The following is a 17651-nucleotide window of genomic DNA, read 5'->3' on the forward strand; positions in this document are numbered from 1 at the left end:
TCCGAGAGGACTCCTGGCCTCGGCAGCTGCTGTTCAAGCTGCCCAGATGTTGGTCCGCTGACGCTCGCCCTGGAGGCTCGGGGTCTCCGCGGAGCGGTGGCTGCAGCGCCCGGGGGGGCTTTCCTCGGCTCCGGCTCCGGCTCCGGCGGCGGCTGCGGCGGCTCTCCGGCGCTCCCAGCGGGATCATGCACTTGAGTGGGCCCAGGAAGGGAGGGGCAGCTAAGAGAGAAAAAAGGGAAGGAGAAGAAGAAAAGCCCGAGAAGCCGGGAGGAGGAGAAGGAACTCTCCTCCTTCGCGCCTCCGCTCCTGGGCCCGCGCTGCCGGACGGCCCGGGGGCTTATGCTGCGGAGCTGGGGCCTTTCGGCATCTCCTGGGGGCCATGATTCGGCTGGGGTGGTCGCTCTGCTGGTCTAAGGGCCGGGGCACCTGCGGTAGTCCTCGGGCCCTGGTCCGGCCCTCCTCTTCTGGCAGCCCGGCGCGGGACAGGCCCCTGCGGGTGCTCGTGGACATGGACGGAGTGCTGGCCGACTTCGAAGGTGGCTTTCTGAAGAAGTTCAGGGCCCGGTACCCTGACAAGCCTTTCATCGCTCTGGAGGACCGGAGAGGCTTCTGGGTTTCGGAGCAGTATGGACAGCTGAGACCCGAGCTGAGCGTGAGTCCCCCCTGCCTTTCTCTTGTATCCATCTCCTTTGCGGGGAGAATTTAATACTGACAAACAGTAATCGTGCTGATATTAACAAATAACAATAATTCTGAGTTGAGGGTGAGCCCCTCCCCCGCTGCTTTTCTGATACATCTGTCTCCTGGGAGGCAAGGGCTCAATACTATGTAATCATAATATGAAGCAGATAAACTTGAGCTGAGTGTGAAACATTCCTTTTCTGTGTAGGAAGAGAGCAGTTCAAAAGTCTTAATGATAATAATGACAACATTTATTGGTTTAAAGTTTGCAAAACTTTTACGTACATTACTTCATTTCTTCCAGCAACCCTGTGAAACATTATTTGTATTTTGCAAATAGGGAAACAGGCTCATGGAAGTCATATAGTCAATAAGTGTTAGAGGATGAAATTAACCTGGTCAAGATTAGACTTGAAAGTCACCTGGATATTATCTACTCTAAACTCAAAGTTGAGTTTCTGAAACTCAGAAAAGGGAAATAGTTTGCCTAAGGTCTTGAAACAAATTAGAGATAGTAGAGTCAAGATCTTGGTTCAGTTTTTGCATAAACGTGCTAATGAACCCAAAGCACACTGCCTTAATCTCAATTTAGATAATCATATTCTGTAATGTTTTCAAAATATTTTCATACTTATTATCTAATTTTATTAACTGTATCAATCCAAAGGGAAAAACAGGAAAAAAAAACCCAATACATTCCCTTTTGATGTATAAAGAAACCAGCTTTGAAAGTCACCAGTTAGCAAGTCATTTCCTTCTGAGCTTCATTTTCAAAATTTTTTATATCTAGAAGTTGATCTTTATGGTAACTTAAGCTCTGACATTGATTTCAATTTCTCTCTCTTCTACCTGGGTTGAGATGAAACAAGTCTCTTATCCTTTCTAAGACTACAGTTCAGGTTCTCTTCATTTACAGCATTAGTTCAAATTGGAATTGTAGGCTTTAGAACTGGAGAAATCTGAGATATCATCTCTTCATTTTTTTAAAGATACATTTTATTTTGACAAACACTTCTCAAAAAAAATCTAATCTTTCCCCATCCTACTACATTCCTTGAAAATAGTTAAGCAACAATAAATTGTGTTATATATTTGTGATGGAATATCATTGTTCTATGGGAAATGATGAGCAAGAAGCTGGGGGTGGGGAGAGACAAAAAACTGACACCTGGAAAGTCCACTGTGAACCCAAGCAAAGTGAAATGTACTGAATGCAAGTAGTAGCAACATTCTGGGATGACCAGCAGTAAATGACTTTACTATTTTCAGTAGTAGTACAATTTTCCACAACTACTCTGAAGGACTTCTCATGAAAGATTCTATAAATACCTAGAAAAAGAACTGATTTTGTCAGAGATTACAGAGAGAAGGTAGCAGTCAAGTTTTAAATCCAGGCTCTCTTATTCTTCTTTTCCTATTCAAGGAACTGTTTTTCCTCCCCTTGCCGTGGCTTACTGTGTAAAGATGCAAAGAAAAGACTCGGCCCTTATCTGTCAGGGAATGTACATTTTGCAAATACATAAGATAGGGGCAAAGTGCCACAGGCAGGTGTAAGGGGTTAAAACTCATTAGTGAAATAGGAGAAAAGGAGGTAAGAGAAGGTTTTCTCCTAGAGATGACATTTATTTGGGCTCAATTGAGGACAATTTGGGTGAGTAATTTAACAGATATATTGCTGGGGTGAGGGCATTTCAGCACAGTGTATGTAATTCAATTGTTATGTAAATTGTAATACAATTAAGTCAAACGGTAGACTGTGGTATAAAATTGAGGAAGCTTGAAAACAATATAGGATGATTCCAGATTGTGGAAGGTCTTGAATACCAAGCTAAGTTTACATTTTACTAAGTAAGTACTAAGGGAATCAATGGCTGATTTTGAGCAAAGGAGTTTGGTCTCTTTCTCTTCCAGGGGTCCTCAAACTTTTTAAATAGGGGGCCAGTTCACTGTCCCTCAGTCTGTTGGAGGGCTGGACTATAGTAAAAACAAAAACTTTGTTTTGTGGGCCTTTAAATAAAGAAACTTTTTATAGCCCTGGGTGAGGGGGATAAACGTCCTCAGCTGCTGTATCTGGCCGGGCCGTCATTTGAGGACCCCTGTAAGACTTAGACCATTCAGCTTCTTCTGATGATTGATCAAATTATCCTAGCTTCCCCCATTCCTCAAAGAACATTAATCCAAATGCAAAATAAAGAAGAGAAGGAAATTAAATTTTTTTTTCCATTTTCTAAGTTAGCTTTTTTTTTTTTTTTTTTTACAAGAACAGTTATTGCTCTTATAATGATTACTCTGGCTAACACTCTGTCTCTGGGGAGGCAAGATATATTGCATTGGGATTCCCAATGTGTTAAAGACTGGACAATTACATCAGATTTGTGTCTTCCTACTTCAGAATCAACCTTTTTTGAGCCTAGTATCCCCATAAACCTATTTTTAAAAAGTAACCATTTAAAAGGATTTTTTATTGATATCTTGTTTTTACATCACTTGTACTCTCCAGTATTTTTCCCTGTCTCTCTCAGATCATCATTTATTATATAATAAAGATTTTTTTTTAAAGAAGAAAAAAAAGTTCACCAAAACTTACTAATATATCAAAAAAGTCTTTATCAACTTGTTATGGAGATTTCTTTGGTACAGTGAGCTCCCTAGGTGAGAAAATTCTTTACTACCAATGCAAGTGGTATCTTCCAACAAATGGTACTCCTCTGCAATTTGTTGCCTTAGAGAGTTCCCTAGAGGATTAAGAAGTTACATGACTGACATGAACCAAGGTCTTTTTGACTTCAAGGATAACATGCTATGAACTGCACTCACTATATCCAATACTATCACAACTGCCTCTCCTCTTAAATTGTGAACAAGTTAGAAATGTGCTTGAGTAACATTTTCATAACTTTTTAATTGGTAAGGCTAGGAGTTGGAAGGAAAGGGTGAATTAATTTCCAATTTAATAAAACAAATCCTTCTAATGTTGTTTAGGACAGCAATTGCTAGTTCCAAATGCTGTATTTGGTGTCCAGCACTAAATGTTGAGATTGATATAGGCACCAAATGCTGAGGTTTGGGCATGTGAAGAATTCACAATGGGCATTCTCTTTGGCAAAGAATTTATTTAGAAGAGGTTTTAAACAAAATGAAGAGGAACAATAGACACCATGAGTGGTAAAGATGAAGTAGAGCTGGGAGAGCACATAATTAGCAAGGAAAGAGGTTTTAACAATTAATGATGGAAAAGACAAGTTCCCTAGTGGAACTCACAATTAACCAGGAAAAAGGGAATATGCCATGAGGTTGGAGTATGCCCTTAGCTGGCAGGTTATATCCTAAAGGGGATTTAGTACTCTAGAAGAGTTAGTTAGCTGTAAGGAGGAGAAAAAAATAGAAGCATATTGGGGGGTGAGAGGAGACACCATGTAGCATGGAGGAAAGATGAGAAGACAGACTCCATGAAGCAGAGTGTTGTGGTGGATTATATCCCAAAAGGTGTTCATCAAAGAAGGCATGAACCATGGAGAGATTTGTTGAAGAAATTTAACCTCAGGGGTTTGATATAACTCGGATTTATAGCCAATCATAGCAAGGCGGGGCTTCCAATGACTTTCCCAGAGATTGGGACTGAGGCTAAGCTGATCCCCTGAGGCTATCTCTGCTTGCCTCAGGAGCAGTTTCATCAGTATTTCAGTTCTCTGCCAACTGTACCTAGTTACTCAGGACCTCATCACTTCCTCTATTAAAATACTACCGTTTTCCCGAGGAGTTAGTTTTTAATAATATGAGTAATAATGCCCTTAAACCTTACTATACTAACTTCTTTTGGCCTTATGATATCTCTGTAGGCATCTGTTCAGATATCCCTAGAAGGAGAAGTACATTTGAGAAAGGAATCTAGAGATATCAAGATAGTTTGGTCAATCATCATGTCCAATGGAGACAAAATAATTTAGTGGAGGAGGGAAGAAGACTCAGTGATAGATTTAAGCTCAGTCATGAGGATAGGTGGCTGTATCTATATCCTATCAGATCTCTACTTGTATTTATTACAGAACCTGCGTTGGACAGGATCTTAAAATGCATCTACTCCAACCTATGTTTGAACAATTTTTCTCTGTAATATACCTGACAAGTGGCCACCCAGCTTTTGTTTAACAAAGACCTCTAGCGGGGGCAGCTAGATGATTCAGTGGATAGAACACTCAGCCCTGAAGTCAGGAAGACCCAAGTTCAAATTTGATCTTAGATGCTTAACACTTCTAGCGGTGTGACCCTGGGCAAGTCACTTAACCCCAATTGCCACAATAAAAAATAACAAGAACAAAAAGACCTTTAGTGAAGGGGAACCCATTGCTTCCTAAGACAATCCAGTGTACTTCCCTTGTTTGGAATCAAATCAGTTGTCTTTTGCAAATACTACTCATTTCTCCCAGTTTTAGTCTTTTGTGTATATAAATCTAGTCCCTCTTCTACTTGTCAGTCCTTTAGATTCTGAAGACAGCCAAGCATTCCTGGTTCCTTCAACCAATAATCATGTGTAGCGTGCTCTCACTGATCCTTTTGGCCTTCTACTGGATATTCTCCAGCCTTAGCAATGCCCTTCCTATGTATGTATTGCCCTAAATTGAAAATAATATTCCAGATGTGGTCTCAAAAGAGCACAGTAGAGTGGAACTGTTATCATCCAAACCCTATGATTCTTTTTTAAGGCAGCCTAAGATTGCATTGGAGAGCATCCTTGCTTAGTGACAGGAGAGCTTTGCCTGGGTATTAAGACCTAGATTCATGCCCTGCTTCTGATATTTCTTAATTCTCCCACCCTGAACAAATGACTTCACTTTTCAGTGCCACAGCAAGTTTTCTTAAGCTTTAAGGTACAGAGAGATTGCTAATCCATACCAATGGAGGGTATTTCTATATTAACACTAACCTGCATGGATGAAATAATGAGTTTAGACCTAAAATCAGGATCACACTAGCTTTTTTGACCACCATGTTACACCGTTATTTCCTATTGATTAAATATAGATTAAGTAATTCCACTGAATTCCAGATCTTTTTATCTAATGAACTGTTTTCTAGCCATACCTACTGATGTATAGTGGTATATCAATAACTACTTCAAAATAAAGATGTGACAAATTCACAATGGCCATTCTCTTTGACAAAAATAGTTTTATTTAGGGGAAGGGGTTATAGACAAAATGAAGAGATATAATAGACTCCAGGAATGGTAAATATGAAATAGTTGGAAGAGCATATAGTTATAAAAGGAAAAAGACAAGTTCCTCAGAGGAACCAAGAGAAAGGAAATACTCCATGACATTGGAGAAAGCTATTGTCTGGTAGGTTAGACTGATCACAGTTAACTAGCATAAAGGGAATGGCACCATTAGAAAAAGGCACTATGAAAAAAAGAGAGTAACTCATAATGAGTTTAGTCTGAAGAGTAGCAAAAATCTTTTATAGAGGAAAAAATAGGGGTATTTCTCAGATGTAAAGGCTTGAACTCAAGAGGAAGGGGTGATCTAGGAGGGGAGGAAATGCCACTGAGCTCAAAGGTGGGGGAAATCTAGCTAAATTAAATACACCTTGCAGAGTAAGTTCCCAGACCTGTCTATAAAGATTTACTAATCGATATCTCTAAAGACTGTTTGAAGATGTCCAGGTTGGGAGATGGACAATGGGGAATTCTTAAAGAGTTCCTTTCTAGATAGCCTGGGAATTATCTCTTAATAGAATTATCTAATAATAGCTTCTTCCTGACAAGAAAAATGTAAGTTATGACACTTCTTGTATTTGTGAGGTATGTTGTTGAATCAACATGAAGGCTTTCAAAGCAGTTCTTAGGGGAAGTTTTATATCTCTAGATGCTTACTTCCAGAAAATAGAGAAAAAGAAGACCATTGAATTGGGCATGTAACTAAAAAAGCTAGAAAAAGAACAAATTAAAAACCCCAATTAAAAACAGATTTGAAATTCTGAAAATAAAAAGGGAGATTAATAAAATTGAAAGTTAAAAAAAAACTATTGAACTAATAAACAACTTATTGAAAACTTTATGAAAAAATCAACAAAATAAATAAACCTTTAGTTATTTTGATTAGAAAAAGGAAAGAAGAAAATTAAATTGTTAGTATCAAAAGTGAAAAGGGTGAACTTTCCACCAATGAAAAGGAAATCAAAGAAATTAGGAGCTATTTTACCCAATAAATCTGATAATCTAAATGAAATGGATGAATACTTACAAAAATATAGATTACAGATTAACAGAGGAGGAAATAAATTATTTAAATAATCTCACTTTAGAAATAGAAATTAAACAAGCTGTTAATCAGCTCCCTAACAAAAAAATCTCCAAGGCCAGATGGATTTACATGTGAATTCTACCAGACATTTAAAGAGCAATTACTTCCAATATTATGCACACTATTTGGAAAAATAGGGAAAGGAGAAATCCTACCAGAGTCTTTTCTTATGACACAGACATGGTGCTGATACCTAAATTAGATAAGGTCAAAACAGAGAAAGAGAACTATAGACAAATTTCCCTAATGAATATTGATGCAAAAATCTTACATAAAATATTAGAAAGGAGATTGTAGCATATTATTCCCAGAATAATATACCATGAACAAGTAGGATTTGTACCAGGAATGCAGGCATGGTTCAGTATTATGAAAACTATTAGTATAATTGACTATATTAATAACCAAACTAACAAAAATCATATGATTATCTTAATAAATGTAGAAAAAGCATTTGACAAAATCCAACACCCATTCTTATTAAAAATGCTAAAGAGCACAGGAATAAATGGAATTTTCCTTAAAATGATCAATAGGATCTATTTAAAGCCATTAGCAAACATCATATATAATGGGGATAAACCAGAACCATTCCCCAATAAGATCAAGAGTGAAAGAAGGTTGCTATCACCATTATTATTCAATATTGTGTTAGAAATGTTACTTTGGCACTATCAGAAGAAAAAGAAATTAGAGCAGGTAATGAGGAAACCAAATTATCACTCTTTGTAGATGATATGATGGTATACTTAGAGAATCAACTTAAAAACTTACTAGAAACAATATACAACTTTAGCATAGTTGCAGGATACAAAATCCACACAAATCATCAGCATTTTTATATATTACCAACAAAATCCAGCAGTGAGAAATACAAAGAGAAGTTCCATTTAAAATAACTGTAGATAATATAAAATATTTAGGAGTCTTCCTGCCAAGGCAAAGTCAGAAACTATATGAACACAATTATAAAATATTTTCCACAGAAATAAAGTCAGATCTAATCAATTGGAAAACTATCAAGTGCTCATGGGTAAAAATACTACCTAAATTAATCTATTTAGTGCCATAGCAATCACATTCCCAAGAAATTATTTTACAGAGCTAGAAGAAATAATAACAAAGTTCATCTGGAAGAACAAAGGTCAAGGATTTCAAGGGAATTAATTTTTTAAAATGCAAATGAAGGTGGCCTAAAACTATATTATAAAGCACTGATGATCAAAATCATTTGGTACTGAAATAGAGTAATTGACAGTAGAATAGGTTATGTTTACAGGACAAAATAGTCAATGACTATGGTAATCTAGTGTTTTATAAACCCAAAGACCTCAGCTTTTGGGATAAGAATTCACTATTTGACAAAAATTGCTGGGAAAATTGGAAATTTATATGGCAGAAACTAGGCATTGACTCACCTAACACCCTGTAACAAGATAAGGTGGAAATGGGTTCATGATTTAGATATAAAAAGTGATATTATAAACAAATTAGAAGAACAAAGGATAGTCTACTTTTCAGATCTGTGGAGAAGGAAATAATTTGTGATCAAAGAAGAACTAGAGTACTTATGGAATGAAAAATGGATAATTTTGATTATATTAAGTTAAAAAGGTTTTGTACCAACAAAACCAATGCAAACAAGATTAGAAGAGAAGCAATAAACTGGGGAAAAAAAATTTACATTGAATGGTCCTGATAAAGTCCTCGTTTCTAAAATATATAAAGAATTGACTCAAATTTATAAGAATTCAAACCATTCCCCAATTGATAAATGATCAAATGATATGAACAGACAATTTTCAGATGAAGAAATTAAAACTAACCATGTGAAAAAATGCTCTAAATCTTTATTGATCAAAGAAATGCAAATTAAGACAACTCTGAGATACCACCACACATCTCTCAGATTGGCTAAGATGACAGGAAAAGATAATGATGAATATTGGAGAGGGTGTGGGAAAAGTGGGACACTGATACATTGTTGATGGAGTTGTGAACTGATTCAGCTCTTCTGGAGAGCAAATTGGATTGCCCAAAAGGCAATCATACTGTGCATATCCTTTGATCCAGCAGTGTTTCTGCTGGGCCTGTATCCCAAAGAGATCATAAAGAAGGGAAAAGTCTAGAAACTGGAAACTGAGTGGATGCCCATCAGTTTGGGAATGGCTGAATAAGTTATGGTATGTGAATGTTATGGAATACTATTGTTCTATAAGAAATGATCAGCAGGATAATTTCAGAGAGGCCTGGAGAGACCTACATGAACTGATGCTTAAGTGAAATGAGCAGAACCAGAAGAACATTGTACATGGCAACAGCAGGATTATACGATAATAAATTCTGTTGGACGTGGCTCTTTTCAACAATGAGAAGATCGAGACAATTTACAGTGGTCTTGTGACAGAGCCATCTACACCCAGAGAGAGGACTGTGGGAACTGAGTGTGGAGCACAACATAGCATTTTCACTCTTTTTGTTGTTTGCTTGCATTTTGTTTTCTTTTTCATTTTATCCTTTTTTTTTTTTTTTTTTTGACTGAGGCAATTGGGGTTGAGTGACTTGCCCAGGGTCACACAGTTGGGAAGTGAAGTGAGATTTGAACTCAGGTCCTCCTGACTTCAGGGCTGGTGCTTTATCCACTGTGTTACCTAGCTGCCCCATTTTTTCCTTTTTTCATCTGATTTTTCTTGTGCAGCATGATAGTTGTGGAAATATATATAGAAGAATTGCACATGTTTAACATATATTGGATTATTTGCCATATAGGGGAGGAGGGAAGGAAAGGAAGGAAAAAAATTTGGAATACAAGGTTTTGCAAAGGTGAATGTTGAAAATTATCTATGCATATGTTTTGAAAATAAAAAGCTTTAATTAAAAAAAAGGCTTTACTTTTATTGTTATTGCATTTCATATGCCCAGTGTCTTAAACTTATCAAAAAATTTTTTTGAATCTGACTCTTGTATTTGGTGTTTTAGGTGTTTCACCCAGCTTTAAACCATATACAAATTTAAGAAGCATGCAATCATTAACTATTCAAATCATTAATAAAAGTGCTAAATGGAATCCTTCTATTTTGACTAAAGACAAATCATTAACCTCTCTTCCTTGACTTGGACTAACTAGTCAGTTCTAAATTCACCTAATTGTTCTATTGCCGATCTCTGGGGCCTACTGGAAGATTTAGTTAAGAATTATTTTTCCTTTTAAAATAAGGTTTTATTGTATCTTAAATGTAAAAGCAAGCATATAAAAATAGGCCCTTGGACTTTAGTTTGCTGCTCTCTGGCCAAGTTTCTTTTTTTCAAGTGCTTTATTTTCAAATGCTTTGGCTTTCTGTCTCCATATGAAATTTTATACCTTTGAAACCACTTTTAGTGCCCCAGTACAAAACTAATGCTATCAGACACAGGGGAAAGAGAACTGTTTAGTTGTGTTTGAAATTGAAAAAGAACTGTTTAGCTGTGTTTAAAATTGAATGAGTATACATAACAAATATAATCTGGTGTTTTTCACATGGAGTATGTTACTTTTGTGAATATCATTCAAGGCAAATCCAAAATGGGAATGCATTGCAAATGTGATTCATTTAATCCTGTTCAGAAGTAAAAGGATGGTGCACATTCTTTAATTGGGCAGACTAAAGGATGGTGAGATAAATAGATTTGCCACAGGGCTTTGTGACAAAGAAACAGCAAAAAAGAAGACCAGAGCAATGAGATGAGGTGATCCATGACAATTCAGTACTGTTTATCTGAGAGCTTGGGAACTTCAGAGATGTAATTATTCTCTCTATAGCTGATTACTTCAGGATGGGCCATATGAATGACAGAATAAATGTTGATGGAATTTCAGTGGTATACATCTGGTTCCCAGAATACTTTTCCTACTTACTTACTTACTAGAAAAAAAACTTACTAGAAAACTACACAAGTTTACAACTGAATATGAAATAGTTATACTCTCAAGGAGTTAAAATTCCATCAAGAGAAAAAGATTGTAGGGATCTAGGTAAATACAAAATATATACAAAGTATATACTAGATAATATTTGGCATGAATGAAAAAGGCAGTAATTCCTTTAGGCATCAGGGAAGGTTTGGGTGGTAGATCATGCCTGGGTTGAACTTTGATAAAAGAGGATATAAGAGGCAGAAAGGAGAGAAGACTGTGTGCATTTCAGCTTTGAGAGACAGTTTTTGCAAAGACACAGAGACAAGTGGAAAACAACAAATGCTCAACAAAGGAGTTCATATCTCACCCTACCTTCAGTCAGGGCTGCCATTGAAAGTTTTTTGTAAAAGAAGATAGCTTGCTCAGATTTTAATCATTTTTGACAGATAGTTGAAAAATTTATTGGACAGGGGAAGTGTAAGACCAAGAAATCAAATTAATGACTAATGCAGTAGGCCCCACTATTTTGTGCAGTAAAAGGATCCAGCAGAATGAGGATTGAAAAAAGACTATCACATTTGTAAATAAGAGCATAACTTCTAGTTAAGATGGAAATGAAAGGAAATATGCATTTACTAAGTTCTATCATGTGCCAGACATTGTGCTAAACACTTTACAAATATCTCATTTGGCCCTTTAGTACTGCTGTGCTAAAATTATTATCTTCATTTTACATTTGAGAAGACAGAGGTTAAATTACTTGCCCAGATTCACATAGCCAATCAGTAGCTTAAGGCAGGATTTTAACTCAGAACTATTTGAAGCGAGTCTAGCACTTTATTCACTGCATCACCTACCTGCTTCTGCAGATAGAGATAAGCAGAGAGAGGACTGCCAAGGAATTTGGTTCCTTCAAACAGATATGAAACCTCCAATACTCTGAAATGATGGGGCAGAGTTGCAATCTAGTGCAAACTGTAGCTTTCCCATAAGAACAGTATATGGACACAGAACCAGCCTATGTACATCACTGTTCAAGGAGAGAGGACCTATCTGTGTAATCCTCGGATCAGGAGACAGGATGAGGGTAGAGTCCTAGACATTAGTGTCAGGTGGACCATATAGGAGGCCTGAGAATATCACAATTTATAATATCCTGGGGTCTATCAGGACACAATTAGAAATTATAACCAATATATAGTTAGGAATTATATCAGGAGGAGACAAAGTGGCCAATGCCAGAATCCTTTGTTAACTACCAAGAAAGTGAGGCAACAGATAAAAATTGTGTCAAAAGCAGAGTTCTAATTATACTATATATAATTCTATATAAAATTAATAGAAGCATCTGGACTACATAGAGGACAGGACTAAACAAGAAGATGCAATGTATCTAATAGTACCAGAGAAGACTGGTCTGAGCTTATATGCCCAAACTAAGAACTGAGGCTGAAAATGCAAGTAAATAGAAGAAAAAAAAAAATAGAAGAAGAAAAACCAAACAGTGAAGAAATATTTTTCTTAACAGAGAAGCTCAAGACATAAACACTGAAGAAAAAGAGTAATACCACTACTAATAAGCTGAATCTTGGAGGAAAAAAATTTGGTTTGGCTAAAATAGTAGAAAAGGGGCTAGAGGAAATAAAGCAAGAGATTTAGAAAATGAGATTTTAGTTCCGAAGGGAAATAAAATGGAAAAAACAACAAATGAAGAACAGATAATTGGAAACCTTACCTAAATAGTGTATTGCTTGAAAAATCAAATTCAGTACTTAATTACTCTATGAAAAAACATAACAAGGTCAAAAGGTCAGGTAGAAGAAAATGTAAGATATCCACTATTTAAATACACACACACACACACACCACACCTACCCCTGGAAAACAGGTCTAATAGAGATACTTTAAAAGTCACTGAAAATCATTGACTCCTTGAAAACCATAACCAAACAAAAAAGCTTAAAATACTATTATATGAAGAAATCATAAAAGAAAACTTGTTCAGGCCTATGAAAACTAAAGGAAAAGTGAAAATCACAAGAATCTACTGATCATCTTTTGAAACTCCAAACTGTCAATACCTATATCATGGTCAAAAGCCAGAACTTCCAAGTCAAAGAAAAAGTATACTGTAAGAAAGAAAAAAGGAGTTTCAAGTACCAGCCACACTTAGTATTATACAAGAATTTGTGCATCTATTCAAAAGGAGAGAAAACCTTGGAATATAATATTACAAAAGAAAAAGTAAAAGATGAGAGAGTAGCTCACCCTGCAATAACATTATCTTTAAGGAGGGAGAAATGTATTGTTATTAGAATAGAAGGTATTCAAGTATTCCTGGTAGTAAGACCAGAGCTAAATAAAAACTTTGAAATTCATACACTGGAGTCAAGAGAAATCTAGAAAGGGAAATACATTGGAACAATTAGAAGAGCTTAAACTATGATAAAGGGCTTACATTCTAATGTAGAGAAAAGATAAATGGCCCTTCAAAATGTCAACTTCAAGGGTCATAAAAGGAGTTAAATAAGACAAATATAGGGTGTGTGGGTTTTTCAAGGAAAACTAGCAGTTTGGTGTAAGGACTGTTCATCCATCTTTGGTGTCTGCTTCTCACTCAACTCTCACCTGTAGCTCCAAGAAGCTGTGGCATGTGCAGTAGTCTTCCCCGATAAGATGGGCTAAATCAGGTTGAGGGGAACCACTGGGTACAAACTCATCATTGTTACGGGCATGTCTACCCCAAATACATGAATACTTTTCTAGGTGAAATGGGAGGATGAAAACAATTGTTCCAGCAGCCATGAAGGCAGCTGAAGCAGGTGCTGTGGAGGGCTTAGAACTTGGTCAGACGCTGACGATGCTAAGATCATCCCCTGCATGCTAGGCCACCATCAGTCATCTTTTGTCTTGCCACTGAACTTCACTGACTTTGGAAGAGAGAGAATTTGACAACTTTGTGCAACTCTGTGTCACTTAAATCCTTTTCGAGCATGAGTCAAGATATCATCCTGAAGTGTCATTGGTCCTCTTAAAAGCAGAGAACAAACAACAACTTTCTACTCAGTAGGAATATAAGTGGATGAGGGAAAGGAAATGTGGCGCATAAGAGGAAATTTAATAGTCATACGTAAAACAAACTCCAGTTTTAGATGTTTTAATTATAAAGGGGGATTTAAAAAGAGTATAAGAAGGCCTAGGTTTGATAAAGGAGGGTCAGGGGAGTAGGAACAGATCATTTCAGTTAGAGAGTATTAGTGTTCATCATTTTTTTTTCTTTTTTCCACTCTTCATAAAGACAAGAAGGAAAAAATTATGAGAGAGGGTAGGTTTATATACAAAAAATCATAATGGTGAATGTGAATGGCATGGACTCATGAGAAGTAGGTAAGAAGAATAGATTAAAAAGCAAATCAAATAGTATATTGGATTCTTGAAACATAAAAATTCACTAAGTACTCAAATGGATATTTGATCTCATTGATTTGAGAGTTCCCCTCCCATACTCCATAGCTCAATCCCACCCTGTCTGGGGTTTCCTTAACAAAATTTAACTACAGAGCATCCACTCAACATGCTAGAGACCTTCCTCATATTCTTTGGACATCAAGGGGATATTCTGACTATCTGTCATTCTCACTCTTACCACATGACCAACCCATCTTTTCTTTGTCATACCATTTCTTTATGACATCCTTTATTTCTATTCTTCAGAGTTTCTCGTTGGTTATGTTATAACCTGCTCAGATCCACCACGTAAGTTTTCATCAGCTTCTGTGTGATGCTTATCTTTAGTTCTTTAGTTACAGTTGTGTGTAACATGTCAAACAATAAAATGTTTGAATTGAAAAGATCTTGAGGGTCAGTAAGAGTGCTCTGCAATTTCTACAAAGCAATCCAGTTCTTTCTTCTTTCTTTTCAGGTATGGGCTTACCTTGTTGCCCCTTTGTATTATCTCAGATAAACATACTGTTGAATAACCTCCATAGAAGGTCCATTCAGATAGCTGTTGAAATCCGGACAATAGATATTTTCCCTCTTTTTGGTCTTTCTTGTGTGGAGGGACATCCTAAACTCCATTGAGTGATTATAGATCTTTTTCAGGAAGGTCTGCAGCATCTTGGGACTTGATGCAATCAAAACAATGTCATCCACAAACAGGAGCATCTGGAGGACCTTTCCACCCCCAGGAAATCTTTCTGCTATCTGGATCTCCTCATCTCTCTGGCAAATACTTTTGGTGAGCAAATGTCTTCATGTTTTATGCCTCACCTGATATTTAGTATCAGGATTATTGAAACATCATGTTATATCTTCTAAAGATTCCTGAATGATTTTGTTCTGTGATAGGAGACTTGTTATTGTGAAAGGCTATTGGAAAGTATTTTTGTCCTGACAAGTTGGTTGTTTATTGTTATTGTTGAAATTAACAAACAATAAATAAAATGGAATTTTGTCTTTACATCTTTCAGTTAGTTGTGAAATGGTAATCATGCGGACCATTGTTCAATATGGCTTTTGAAAGCCTATTATTCTCTACTAATAAGTCCCACTAGAATGCTGTTCATTCATTTATGAATGAATAATTCATGACCTGCATAAAGATTTTGTGTGGTCTGGACAATAGACCTATATGCTGATATTTATTGTTGTTATTCTCTCTATTATCTTTTTTAGGGGCATTAATAAGGTTTGAGTTGGTTCCATTTTTGATACTTTCCTTCAGATGGTTTTATTATTAGTTCTAAAATGCCTTTACATTTATGTACTCCCACCAATGAGCTCCTCTCTGCATATCTATTACAATATGGCTGCTTTTCTCTTCCTCTGTTTTTTTTTTTTAGTGCCATTTCTGCTTCCTGTATAAACACCTTAGGAACTGTGAAATTAAGGCCCAAATGTGGTCCTTATTCTTGATGAACAAAAAATTGGTCGAAATGGTTTTTGCAAATCTATTTCATATTTCTTCTTTCTATAGTCCTCTTCCATTTTCATCCTTAACTATTCTTGGGGTTACCTTGCTTGGTTGGATATTTTGCCAAAATTTCTTTAAACTGGTTTTATCTTCCATTGCTTCCCTTTGCTTTATGAGATATGATTCTGCTTGTAATTTGTGCAATACCATTATTCATAAGATTTTTACAGACCAATTTATATTCTAAAATGTTATCTTTGGCCGCTGTCTTTTTTTTTTTTTTTTTTGACAAATGATGTTTGCTGACTTAGATGTATTGTGGACTATTTTGGCTTCTTTGTAGCAGTCAGTTTGCTACATGAAATATATTTGGTATTGATGCCATTCTCATTGTCCATTTCTCCTTTTCCATTTCTTATAGCTTGTTTAAATAAGTCAGAATCAAATCCTTTTATTTCATTTTTTTCTTAATTACATTTTTTCTTTGTCAGCTCTGAAAATTACTATATAAACCACTGATTCAGGGATAACTTAATTATAAATATTTTCCTGTCCTTAAATTGTCAATTTTCACTTTTTGTGCTGTTATTTAGTGCTGACCAAGCCTAGCACCCCCCATTTGGTCTCTTTGAAGATAGTCTTCATGATATCATAAGTGTGGGGCTTCTTTATAAGACTTTGGATTCTTTCTCTCATTTCTTTTTCTTGAACTATCCTTTTCCATGTGTTTCTTCTTAACTTTATTTTTTCTCATCTTTGCATTGAAGTTACCAAATATCAGAGTATATTTAGTAGATCTCTACCATTTAACCTTTAGCAGTCCATATAAGATGCACATAAGTTGTAATTATTATTATGGAGATTTTTTTGTAAATTCTTATCTTCAGTTCTGAAATATGTGATGACTAAATAATCCATGAAATACTATTTGTTATAGCTTTGGGGCCTACAATAAAACCTACTTTATCAACTCCTTTCTTTGCCTAACTGAAGAATACTTAGCTACAATTTCTCTCTGGCTTTATTTATAATGAATGACAAGATTGATACTATTCAGCTCCTTCAGCAGTATGCCTTCTTGATGATCACTAGACCCTCTAAGATATCAGCAAATTAAAATTTCCTGACAGTCTAAAAACTCTGTGATTAATAATAATACCTTTTGCCCCTTTCCACATATTTCTCAGCCTCAATCACTGGAGAAGCAGGGGGATATGCAGGACTGATGATCATATACAATTTTTTCTTTGTTTTATAGATTGCTTGTCCTAAAAAAGATTTATTCGTAGGATGGCCAGCTTATTGGTGATATCCTCTCTGTGATTAGCTAAGTTGGTCCTTGGAAAACAGACTTGGTTTATTTTCATACAGAGTTAAAATGAAGGACTGAAAATTTTAAAACCATTCAACTGGATATATAAAACTGAGTTGTTGTTTTTTTTTTAAACATAAAAGATAAAATATTAGCTAGTGTGATGTAAAAAAGGAAGATTAAACTGGTAATATAAAATTAAAAATAATTCATAACAAATTAATAGAAAATAAAACAATTATTAGTGACTATTTTGCATAACAATGTCCATAAAGTTGGTAACATAAATGAAATGAAATATTTAAGAAAATTATATATCTAGATTAACATAATAAGAAATCAAGAACTAAACAATATAATTTAAGAAAAATAAATTGGAAAAAGCCATAATGGAATTCCCAAAGAAAAAAAATTCAGAGAGCACATAGATTTGCAAATGAATTCAATATTCAAAGAGCAATTAATTCCAATATTATGTAAATTTTTTGTAAAAATAAGGAAAGGAAATATCCTACCAAACTCTGTAACAGAGATATCTTGTCTATG

General features: G+C 35.8%; 1 protein-coding gene across 2 annotated transcripts in view; it reads left to right on the forward strand.

Annotated features, from left to right (window-relative positions):
* Nucleotides 1-354: 354 nt before the first annotated feature.
* Nucleotides 355-17651, forward strand: part of NT5M (5',3'-nucleotidase, mitochondrial) — a 31223-nt gene continuing 13926 nt past the window's right edge. The window contains exons 1-2 of one of the 2 annotated variants that reach the window (XM_023497472.2): nucleotides 355-652; nucleotides 14987-15118. In XM_023497472.2, the coding sequence (XP_023353240.1) occupies nucleotides 380-652; nucleotides 14987-15118 (405 nt within the window). In that variant the 5' untranslated portion in view covers nucleotides 355-379. The remainder of the gene's footprint in view (nucleotides 653-14986; nucleotides 15119-17651) is intronic. The other variant, XM_003761530.4, reaches the window with a different exon arrangement.

The sequence above is a fragment of the Sarcophilus harrisii genome, chromosome 1, assembly GCF_902635505.1.
Source record: "Sarcophilus harrisii chromosome 1, mSarHar1.11, whole genome shotgun sequence".
NCBI lineage: Eukaryota > Metazoa > Chordata > Mammalia > Dasyuromorphia > Dasyuridae > Sarcophilus > Sarcophilus harrisii.